Source organism: Narcine bancroftii, chromosome 2 (genome assembly GCF_036971445.1).
Source record: "Narcine bancroftii isolate sNarBan1 chromosome 2, sNarBan1.hap1, whole genome shotgun sequence".
In the NCBI taxonomy this organism is placed as follows: Eukaryota; Metazoa; Chordata; class Chondrichthyes; order Torpediniformes; family Narcinidae; genus Narcine; species Narcine bancroftii.
In genome coordinates this window covers 146,300,822-146,312,898 of record NC_091470.1, presented here as the reverse complement: position 1 = coordinate 146,312,898, position 12,077 = coordinate 146,300,822, and the positions used below count along the sequence as shown (strand labels likewise).

The window sequence follows — 12,077 nt, the reverse complement described above, 5'->3', positions numbered from 1 at the left end:
TTGATTTAAATGTTTTTTAAGTCTGATATCTTAGTATTAATTACTTTTCTTTTTGTTAGTATTTTAATCGGTTATGTTTTTGTTTTTTTTGTAAGTGGGTTTTTTTCTCACATATATTATTAACTTTATTAATTTTTCACTCTTTATTTTTGGGGGGGAAAGGGGGTGTTGGACTAATTTGAGTTGGGTTATTAATGTGTAATAATTATTGGGGAGGGTATAGTTTATTTAGATTACTGATACTGTATTGTAATTTTATTATTTTATTCTTAATTTTTTTAATGTAATCCTATTTGTTATTCATGTTATAAAATCTTAAATAAAGTTTAAAAAAAATGTAATTGTCAGGACATAATATTTAGATTGAAGAGCAGGCAGTTAATCTAAAATCATGTATTTGTGGCAGAGGTTATGTAAACTTTAGTATAAGCTAACAATGAACAAACCTTTCCATTTACATTCTCTAATAAACCAAGTGCAAAGTAGAAGCATGAAGAACAAAGAATCAAGAACTAGGCAAAAATTGAAATTGAAAGAGGTTCAAATTTGCTATTTTCAGAATTCCAAAAACAAGCCTGAAACAATGCTGGCAAAAACAAAGGAACATGGATGAACTATCTGCCTAATAAATTCACACATTGATTTGCTCACACCATATCAATAAGGCTATGAATAAATTTAGAGGACAGTGATACAGCATGGAAACCAGCCCTTATGCCAACCAAAATGTCCCGCTCACACTAGTTCCAACTGCCCGCATTTACCCATTATCCCTCTCAACTTATCTGATTCATGCAACAATACATTTTTTCTTAAACATTGCAATTGTACCTGCCTCAAATTCCTCTTCCAGCAGCCATTCCATTCATTCTGCTTGAGAAGTTACCTCTCAGGATCCTGTTCAATCTCTCCTCCCTCACCGTAATCCTATGACCCCTTGTTACAGATTCCCTTTCTCTGTGCGAAGGACTGCATTCTCCCAATCTATTCCAAATGATTTCATTTTTTAAAAAAAATGAACACTTCTGAAATCACCCTTCATTCTTTTGGACTCCAGGGAAAAAAGCCCTAGCCCACTCAACTTTCCTCCGATAGCTCAGAACCCCGTACACCCCCACCACCAAACGCTACTCCAAGCCACATACAGTACTTGAAATATTCTCTCTTCCCCCTCCTGCTTGACATCTTTCCTAGCACGGTGACTGAAATGAACACCATACTCCAAATGGGGAATCACTAATGACTTATCAACTGTAATATGATCCCATAACTTTTGTTCTCAATACTCTGACTGATGAATGCCAATGTTCTGTAAGTCTTTTTGACCTCTCAAACTACCTGTGACGCACTTTCAAGGTACTATCTACCTGTAGTCCTAGATCCCTCTGTTCTACAACACTTCCCAGATCCCTAGCAATCACTGTGCAGGTCTTGCTCTGATTTGGCCTCCCAAAATATCTCACATTTTTCGGAATTAAATTCTATTAACCATGTCTTTGCCCACCTGCACAACAAGCAATAAAATCACTGCGCAAATCTTGCCTGCAATAAAAAGGCACTGTGCAAATGCTGCTCGTAATAAAAGCACTGAACAAGTGGAAACAGACTCTGTACGAACAGTTGCCAAAAATCTTACCACACAGTCTATGGAGTGATTTTTCAGAATAAGTGTCCCTGTCGCATCCTTTGCCAATATGGCTTGTTTCTAATTCAATTGTTGCTTGAATGAACGTAACAGGCTCATCACACGTCTCCAAATGCAAGCTTGGAAATAGAGCTAAGTTTCCAGTACCAGGCTCGTATTCAATTCTCTTACTCCAACCTGTATTAAAAATATTAGTAGCCATTAATATGTCAGCGGCACCATCAACAAAGACTATTTTAGGATTTTGCTGATACATTTCAAGTAACTTGCATATTGTGACTGAATTCACCACCTTTTTAGCTGGTTTTTATGAATTTTTATCTATTTAGATATATTAAACAATGTTTTATAAACATTAAGTAATAGCAAATATTTATAACAAAATTAAACCAAAAAGTAGAAATAATATATTGTTTCACTTTCGTGGACATTGAAGTTACAATAGATTATCGATTATAGTACAGTAGTTAAAGAATTTAACTTCATGTAATAAAATAGTATTTAAAAAAGCCTGTCTAAAAACAGCAACTATTAAACTACCACCAGACAACCATAAAAACTCCCAAATATCCTATAAAGAATGTAATCTGTCTTTGTTGTTTGATTCCAGACAATGTGATGGACTCTTAACTGCCTCTTCGGTTTGGGAACAAATAAACACAACTCACTGGCATTGCCAGCAATGTACACTTGATGCAAAATAATAATTCTATTCCTGCTCCTTACCTTGCCAGCCAGGTTTACATGTAGGTTTAATGTTGATCTTAACAAGAACATCTTCTGTTGAACGTTTCTTCCCACAATCATATACAGTCACTGCAAGCTTGTACTGTTGATCTTTACTGTAGTTCACTTTCTCGGTGTTCTTAATAAACCCTGGAAAAACCACCAATTTACAATGACACCACCAGAGAAACAAGCAAAATTACATGAATCATAATGGTAAACTATTTTCTTTAATGGCCATAAATACTAAAGCTTTATTGAAATAAACAATAGAATCTTCTTAGATTACTACATAAAAAGGTTCAGTTCTCTTTCATTTAAAGGGAGAGAGTAAACAGGGTTCAAGTAGTTTTATTAGTAACAGCATTAGACAAAATCAACATGTTAAAAGGGGAATTGTATCCCAGATTTACTGAAGTTTAAGTATCCAACTAGTAAAATAAGGTAGAACCAGTAAATGATTTGTATCTGCAGAAGCCTTTGATAAAATTCCCTATTTTTTTTATTGTTAGAGCACAACATTAAAGCACGTGAATTAAAGGTTATGCCCACCTCACTGACAAAAGGCAAAGGAGGAAAAACCCAACACCCAACCCCAACCAACCAATTTTCCCCTGCAACCGCTGCAACCGTGTCTGCCTGTCCCGCATCGGACTTATCAGCCACAAACGAGCCTGCAGCTGACGTGGACTTTTTACCCCCTCCATAAATCTTCGTCCGCGAAGCCAAGCCAAAGAAAGAATACATATATATATACAGCATCTTCATTATTGAGGTCTTTCATGGCTTGTTTCAGCATCATGCTGAAGAAGATTGAAAAGAGGGTTGGTGCGAGAACGCAGCCTTGCTTCACGCCATTGTTAATGGAGAAGGGTTCAGAGAGCTCATTGTTGTATCTGACCTGACCTTGTTGGTTTTCGTGCAGTTGGATAACCATGTTGAGGAACTTTGGGGGGCATCCGAGGCGCTCTAGTATTTGCCAAAGCCCTTTCCTATTCACAGTATCGAAGGCTTTGGTGAGGTCAACAAAGGTGATGTAGAGTCCTTTGTTTTGTTCTCTGCACTTTTCTTGGAGCTGTCTGAGGGCAAAGACCATGTCAGTAGTTCCTCTGTTTGCGCGAAAGCCGCACTGTGATTCTGGGAGAACATTTTCGGCGACACTAGGTATTATTCTATTTAGGAGAATCCTAGCAAAGATTTTGCCTGCAATGGAGAGCAGCGTGTTTCCCCTGTAGTTTGAGCAGTCTGATTTCTCGCCTTTGTTTTTGTACAGGGTGATGATGATGGCATCACGAAGGTCCTGAGGCAGCTTTCCTTGGTCCCAGCAGAGCTTGAAAAACTCATGCAGTAAGGCATGCAGAGTTTTGCCGCCAGCCTTCCAGACCTCTGGGGGGGGGATTCTATCCATACGTGCTGCTTTGCCACTTTTCAGTTGTTCAATTGCCTTATATGTCTCTTCCCGGGTGAGGCTAGTCCACCACTCATTTTGAATCTCCTGGAGTTTGCGTTGAAGATGACTGCATGCGCCACGGAAGGCTCGTTTCTTCTCTGGCCAGGACAGCTTTGCAAGGTGAGCCTGGTGGGCAGCTCGCTTCTTTGCCAGCAGCTCCTGGATTTCCTGGTTGTTTTATGGCAGTCTCTTCAATCTGAGGCGCCTGCAAGCTCACACCAAGACACAAGAGCAACTTGTCCGTGAACTACTCTTTGCAGACGATGCCGCTTTAGTTGCCCATTCAGAGTCAGCTCTTCAGCGCTTGACGTCCTGTTTTGCGGAAACTGCCAAAATGTTTGGCCTGGAAGTCAGCCTGAAGAAAACTGAGGTCCTCCATCAGCCAGCTCCCCACCATGACTACCAGCCCCACCACATCTCCATCGGGCACACAAAACTCAAAACGGTCAACCAGTTTACCTATCTCGGCTGCACCATTTCATCGGATGCAAGGATCGACAACGAGATAGACATCAGACTCGCCAAGGCAAACAGCGCCTTTGGAAGACTACACAAAAGAGTCTGGAAAAACAACCAACTGAAAAACCTCACAAAGATTAGCGTATACAGAGCCGTTGTCATACCCACACTACAGTTCGGCTCCAAATCATGGGTCCTTTACCGGCATCACCTACGGCTCCTAGAACGCTTCCACCAGTGTTGTCTCCGCTCCATCCTCAACATTCATTGGAGCGACTTCATCTCCAACATCGAAGTACTCGAGATGGCAGAGGCCGACAGCATCGAATCCACGCTGCTGAAGATCCAACTGCGCTGGGTAGGTCACGTCTCCAGAATGGAGGACCATCGCCTTCCCAAGATCGTGTTATATGGTGAGCTCTCCACTGGCCACCGAGACAGAGGTGCACCAAAGAAGAGGTACAAGGACTGCCTAAAGAAAGCTCTTGGTGCCTGCCACATTGACCACCGCCAGTGGGCTGATATCACCTCAAACCTTGCATCTTGGTGCCTCACAGTTCGGCGGGCAGCAACCTCCATTGAAGAAGACTGCAGAGCCCACCTCACTGACAAAAGACAAAGGAGGAAAAACCCAACACCCAACCCCAACCAACCAATTTTCCCTTGCAACCGCTGCAACCGTGTCTGCCTGACCTGCATCGGACTTGTCAGCCACAAATGAGCCTGCAGCTGACGTGGACATTACTCCTCAATAAATCTTCGTCCGCGAAGCCAAGCCAAAGAAAAAGACATATATATTGAAAATTGTTTCTCTAACAGGCAATACAGCAAAGGTCTTTTATAGAGTGATAAATGGAGATGCACTTGAATAGGGACCATCAATATCCTTTGACATTAACCTGAGAGTAAGCCAATTTTTTCCACATTGTATCAATTCCCTACAATTCTACCGCTCACCCATACACCGGGGTAACTGAAAGTAGACCTCAATGAAACATATATAATTGTTAGGACTTCATAGGCTGGATGCTTGGGATGAGGAAGGAAAGGGAGAAATTCTCAGGAAATAGGGCAAGGCATTTAGGACAAAGACATCAAAAAAATTCCACTTTAAGCATGTTAAAGCTGGAAAATACTCCACCATCAAAAACTTTGGATACAAAACCGCTGAACAACCTTAAGAAGGATACATGTACATTTCCAGACATCTTCCTGTTCATATTTTATTCTGACATTGGTTGTAGCCATTTGGCCCAGAGTCTATTTTGGTTCCTAGAGTAATTCTATCAATTCTGTTCCTCCACTCACTTCCTCCAGTAACCTGTTCTCTCCCCCATGCATATTGGCTCCTCTCACATCTTACATTGAGGATCATTTACAATAACCAAAAACTCATCAAGCAGCAGGCCTTTGGGATGTGGGAGGAAATAGGTCTGATGGGGGAAACCCACGCGATCACAGGGATAACTCCACAAAGACAACACTGGAGGTCAGGACTTAATTTAGACCAGTTGAGGCAGCAACACGTTCTGATGCAACAAAAAAAGCTTCAAAAAGGTGAGAGCAAGAACTTCCTATTGTTGCAGATCATTAGCTGTAATTTTATTGAATGACTGAGCAGGTTAGAAGAGTAAAATTGCCTTATTTTTTTTATTTTTCTGTGGTCTAGTTCACATACTTTCTTTTTAGTGTCAATGTATGTATATGTGTAATGACACCAAGGGTGATCAGCACTGATTTTACTTTAGAGGTACCTTGTGGTCAGGTACTTTGCTTTCAATCACTGGAAAAATGACGATTATTATTTACTTCTACTTTTTAAAAAACAGTTCAGCTATAGAAACTCAAAATTTGCTGTGTATTTTTCAAGTTTATACCTGCTTTATAACTTACCATCTTTATCAATAGTAAATGGCACATTGGGAGTAACAATTTCATAACTGCAAATTTGACTATATTGAGGTGAACAGTCAGCATCAATTGCTTCCACTCTCAAGATGCTGTCATATTTTTTGCCTTCAACGACCGTAGCTTTGTAGGACTTCTCTTTGAAAACTGGGGAGTACTCATTTACGTCATTTACCTGGATATGAACATTGGCTCTGCAAGACAGAAGAGCTGATCAATCATCTGACAAAGAGGCAGGATGTGAATCACAGAAAAACAAACAAATAGCGTGGCTTTTTTCCCCTCCTTTTTATAAAAGCATTGGTCCAGTCAGCCCAACCGACTTGATTTTAATTGAAAAGGTATTCCCTCCCAAGGTACCACATTTAAGTTCTCACTGAAACAAGCTCCACCTGAAAGGTTTGAGCTTACAAGGATTTCACTGTGAAGGCACTAGCTTTGATGATTAAAAGATACACTAGCCTCATTGAAAGCCCATACTAAAGGATTGCAGTGAAACACTATGCCATTGAAAGTTAAAGGTAGGTCATTAGACTCTCTTGCTGAGGGTGCGTATTGACTGGCTCTTGGCCATTTGCTAAACATGTCTGAATGGTGTTGAGATCATGCAGATTAACATTTGGATGATTTGCCTTAATGAAATAGTTTCACTTGTAGACTAGTGACATCATTCAATTGAGCTTGGGAACCTCATCTCTGCGATTCAAAGCATGTGTAGTCACACCATCACTGGAAGAATTGCTATGACTTGTGGACATTTATAAAGTAATTCAAATCATTTTGTTCATTTATTTAATTTTTACAATTCCACTGAACTGATTTGGACAATGTGTCAGAATAATGAGGGCTACTGAAGATGTGCCCAAGTTTGGTATATTTTTAAATTCAATCACTTCGTATCCAATTAAGTTGATTTGAAGTTGTGAACTACTTAAGCGGAAGTGCAATGACATGCAGTTCAATCTCTTTAGAGTTGGAAAATTCTCATTCAAAAAAAAAACAATTAAAACCTTCTATAATAAAAAGCTTTCCAGATATGTTGAGACTGATCAATTAAAAAACAAAAAGTCACATTCAAAAATATTTACATATGGAAGAACAGCAATTAGGATTTTACTGCAATTTTGGTTATTGGGGGCTCCTTTCATCATTAAGCAAGAGTGAATGGATCGAAGTTTGAAGAGGTTAGTCTGCAAATGGAATAACCAGCCTAGAATCAGTATAGATTTCTCCCTACTAAATGCTAATCAGCTGGATCAGTTCAACTGGCAAGAGTAAAATAAATATATATATCTAGGCCGTCAACCTTTATCATTGAAATAATTTCCTTTAAAAAAAGCCAAGATCAAGACATATATATGTGTGTGTGTGTGTGTGTGTGTGTGTGTGTGTGTGTGTGTGTGTGTGTGTGTGTGTGTATATATGTATAATTATGTATATATGTATATATATGTATATGTATATATATATGTATGTATATATATGTGTGTATATATATATGTATATATATGTGTGTATATATATATGTATATATATATATATATGTGTGTGTGTGTGTATGTATGTATATATATATATGTATGTATGTATGTGTGTGTGTATATGAATATATATATATATATGTATGTATATATAATAATTTTAATACAGTTTGCATACAAAATTCATGCCAGTAGGACTTTTGATAATGCAATATTTGATATTTTGGAATGCAAGATGGAATTTTAATAACTACAATCTATAATTTCACTTGGGTATTGAAATGATCTGCACTGACATAGCTAGTCACTAGCTATGCAACAATTCTTTCCAACTTCACTCATTTGAGTGCCTTAATGAAATAGTTTCACTTGTAGACAAAAATTTGGAGTTTGACAAAAATCTGCAGCAAAAAGTAGCTGAACAAATATTCATTCACAATTCCATTAGATGAAAGAGAAAAATAAAGTGAAACACAATAGGACTCTTTCTGAATGCATAATGAAGGGCAGAACTTCAGTATACATAGGTGAGCATTTGATATTACATAACATTCTACCATTATAAACAGCAACTAGTTTTATATTGGTTATCTCATGCTTTTGTTCCCACTAAAAGTTATAAAAATCATAGACTCCGTGGTCATTTTTTTAAAGCTTTGCTTACTTGTGGGATTTTTTCCTATTTTCTCCATCTGGACCCTCTCCACAGTCATAGGCCTGGATAGTAAATGTATACTCTTTCTGCAACTCACAGTCCATCACCTCTTTCGAACGCAAGACACCTTCACCAGTGGTTTTATCAACCATGACAGCTTCAAAAGGAACATTCTGTCCATGAATTCTAAATCCACAGATCTCACCTAGAGATTAACGAATGAAAAGTTAGAGCAGGAACAATAATGTGACAATTTAACAATAAAAAGTTTAATACGCAACACCAGTTAAAACTTCACAGCCGGGGTTTTGCTTTTATTGTGAGGGTCTGTTGAGGAAGCAAAGCCTGTGTCTTGTTTGGGTGCGATCTGGGACTTAGTACGGGTGCATATGCCTGCCTTCCAAGCCACTGGTTTACATTGCATCCATTCATGCAGGAGAAAGAGAGAGAGAGAAAAAGAAAGACAGGCATTTCACAGGATTACTTATGGCAGTTATAACTTGTAACATACAGCCATGGCTGCTGGGATCTTCTATGCCAAGCTACTGGGCAGAGCTGGGCTGTCTATTCTGACCAGGACAAAAAGTTAAAGTGCAAGTTAAAAGTCTGGAGATGTACAAGCATTTGACACAGGTTCAGCACAGTTTAACAAATTCTGTCAATTTCTTTGAATAAAAATATATTTAAAGTCTTCCTGTGCAATGTATCTGTCTACAATTAGGAATCAAGACAAATCACTGGATGGCAACTCAGCATTAGAAATATCAGCTGGTTTTCCTCTTCCAAAAGCTGAACACCTTCCACATATTAGGTCAGTTTTATCTGCTGTGCCAGTCCTTTTGGCAACTGGGGACTATTTAGTGAACCCACGAGTCCATCCCACCCAACTTACACTCAATTAACCTACATCCCTGGCACGTTTCCAACGGTAGGAGGAAACCAGAACCCCTGTAAAAAGCCCACTAAGACCTAGGGAGAACGTACAAACTACTTACAGACCGCATGGGATTTGAACCCTGGTTCCGATCACTGGTGCTGTGAAGGTGTTGTACGAACTGCTACTCCACCTGTGCTGCCCTATATTCATTTGACCACAAATTTAGATTCATTTATACAGATAAAAGGATCCTAAAGCTATGGAGTTTCCTTAAACCCCTCCACTTCTCTTTCAATTATCTGCCCCATATCTCCTTTACATTGCATGACATTATTCCTTAAAAAGATTAAAGATAAATTTAAGCCTTTGATTTTTTTAAATTTTATTTTTTTAAAAGTTCAACAAGGATAACCAATTCCAAATACATTCATTAGGGAAAGTGAATTTATGGGAATGGGAAAATGAACCAGAGTGCTCAGATACAATTCAAAGTTCACTTTTCTTCCATTTCCATTCAGTTTTTTTTTTAAACCCTTCTCACTGTCAGATTTATTGTTAGAGTACACACATGATATATACAACACTGAGATTGTTTTATCCTGTGGACAGGGCGGAAACACCACTCATTGGTAGTGCTCTCCATTGGCAGCGGAGTGGTGGGGGGGTGGGGTGTGTGTTTGGTTGGCTGTGATGTCCTAGGCTGTGTCAACCACCCGTTTAAGGGCCCCACACTCAGGAGGATCGGTGTCTCCAAGATGCTAATTTGCGAAAGCCTGAAGAAATATCCTTTACTGCCATTCAAAGTTCATGAGCAACCAACCATATTACAATCAAGTCCTGTCAACAGCAAATGATTGTTCTACCAAGAGAGACCATGTCGTTTGGGTCTGTTTTCCTTGAAGCGCAGAAGAATGCAGGGTGACCTTATCCAAACATGCACAATCATAAGGGATTTGACAGGGTAGATTTTGGGTTGTTTTTGCAAGTTGAAGAGTTGCGAACATGGGGATATTAGGCAAAATAAGGCAGCCAAGTCATTTAAAACAAAAATTGCTTCTCAGGGCTTGATGAAATCTCAATAATTCTCCACCATGATCAATGGTGGAAATTGAATTAAAACAAAAGTCTACACACTGTGGTTGAAGTAAACACACAAAACTGGAGAAACTCAGCAGGTCAAACAGTGTATTTTATACAGCAAAAATAAAGATACCTAACGTTTTGGGTTTGAGCCTTCAAGAGATGAAAAAATGCCAGCAGGCACCCAAACAATATGGGAGAGAGGAGGGGTAAGGGGAGGAGTACCGTTCCAAAGACAAGAGGTGAATAAGGGCGGGAGGGCACAGAAGCAAACATGAGAAGGAAGAACGGCTCTAGGAATAAAGAGAGAAGGGGGTGGAAAGCTAGGGCAAAGAAGACAAAGGAGAATGGAGAGGTTGGAAGAATCAGATAAGTCAATGTTATGCCATCCAGTTGGAGAGTGCCCAGACAGAAAATCAAGTGTAATTTGTCCAATATCTGGGTGGTTTTGGTGGGGTAGTTCATGAGGACATGGACAGACATGTGAGCATGGGAACAAGCTTAGAATTGAAATGGTTGGCCACTGGGATATCCCCAAATCACTAGAATTATCTCATATTGAGGTGAATAAAAAAATTGACAGATCAAGGAACAAAATATGGAAAAATAGCAAAAAGGTAGTTGAGGCCAGCATTGATCACCCACTATCATACTAAATGTTGGGGCAGTGTTGAACATTCTCTTGCATTTTTATATTCATAGACCTGCTGAGAAACTAAACATACTCAGGATTATAAATTTAAGCCTTCAAATTGCCAGTTTCTATGTATTCCTTTCTAATGGTAATGAAAAGTAGTGGTCCAAAAATTGGATCACTCAGTGCCATGTTTGTGTGCATCATGTAATCCAAGTTAAAATTAAATTGGGCAGAAAGAAATGCTGCAATTCTCACTGTTTACTATTTTTCTGTTTCTTCCTGCAGTTGAAGTCCCTTGGCACGTGATGATTTCCATAATTTTCAATGATGTATGCGTGGCACTTGACAACCACAAACCACGTAAGAGGGCTTTCATAATAACTGTGTGATCTGCATCTGCCTGATTTGAAAGGGACCTAGAGAACAGATTCTTAAGTCAGAGATGGAGCTAGTTAAATTTAATTTAGCTCCTATTCCAATCCACAATGAAACCAGCTGTTTACATACCAAATATCCCCTTTCCACCAAGAAAACTAATTGCAGCAAATGAATAAGTAGCCAATGTACTTCCTCCCACATACAAACGGGGTTACCTTGTTTGGTCCAGTCTACCCCAGGCAAGGCAAATATCACCCTTCTTTCCCAATGCCAAGTATACCCATCTGTAATTAACCCACAACCCTCCAACATCCAGCCTGCTTGTCTCCCAAAGCGGTCATGGCCAGCCCTTTACCACATCCCACTCAGTTATCAGCTCTATTGTATTTCGAGTCAGATATTTTGTTTTTAAATCTGAATAATTAACAATTAGGCACAAGAAGTACCAATATTTCAATTTTAACATACTATCCGACAATTTAGTAATATAGCAACCATAATTTTTTTTTTAAAAATTGTACTCTAGCATAAAAATATCTTGTAGAAAAATCTAACATTTTGTTCACTTTAGATTTTTATTACAATGTCAATGAAAGTTATACAGAGGATTTTATAAAATATTTGTACCCAAATCAGTGGAGAGTTTAGGCTGAATATAGTCTCCAAAAATGAAATGTAAAATATGCCAAACTACTGATATTTCTAATGAACTCATGTTAAACCTTTCATCCAGTAATTTTTGCAAATAAGCCTGGATAACAATGGGGAAAAATATGGATGA

General features: G+C 38.8%; 1 protein-coding gene across 13 annotated transcripts in view; it reads right to left on the bottom strand.

Moving 5' to 3' along the window:
• The window catches only part of clstn1 (calsyntenin 1), a 102,264-nt gene that overhangs the window by 35,422 nt on the left and 54,765 nt on the right, over positions 1–12,077 (bottom strand). For 12 of the 13 annotated variants that reach the window (XM_069918440.1, XM_069918452.1, XM_069918439.1 and 9 more), the window contains 4 exons: positions 8,334–8,529; positions 6,174–6,382; positions 2,372–2,521; positions 1,637–1,822 (listed from right to left, as the gene is read on the bottom strand). In XM_069918440.1, coding sequence (XP_069774541.1) covers positions 1,637–1,822; positions 2,372–2,521; positions 6,174–6,382; positions 8,334–8,529 — 741 coding nt within the window. Of the gene's footprint in view, positions 1–1,636; positions 1,823–2,371; positions 2,522–6,173; positions 6,383–8,333; positions 8,530–11,173; positions 11,335–12,077 lie in introns of all 13 variants that reach the window. The other variant, XM_069918451.1, reaches the window with a different exon arrangement.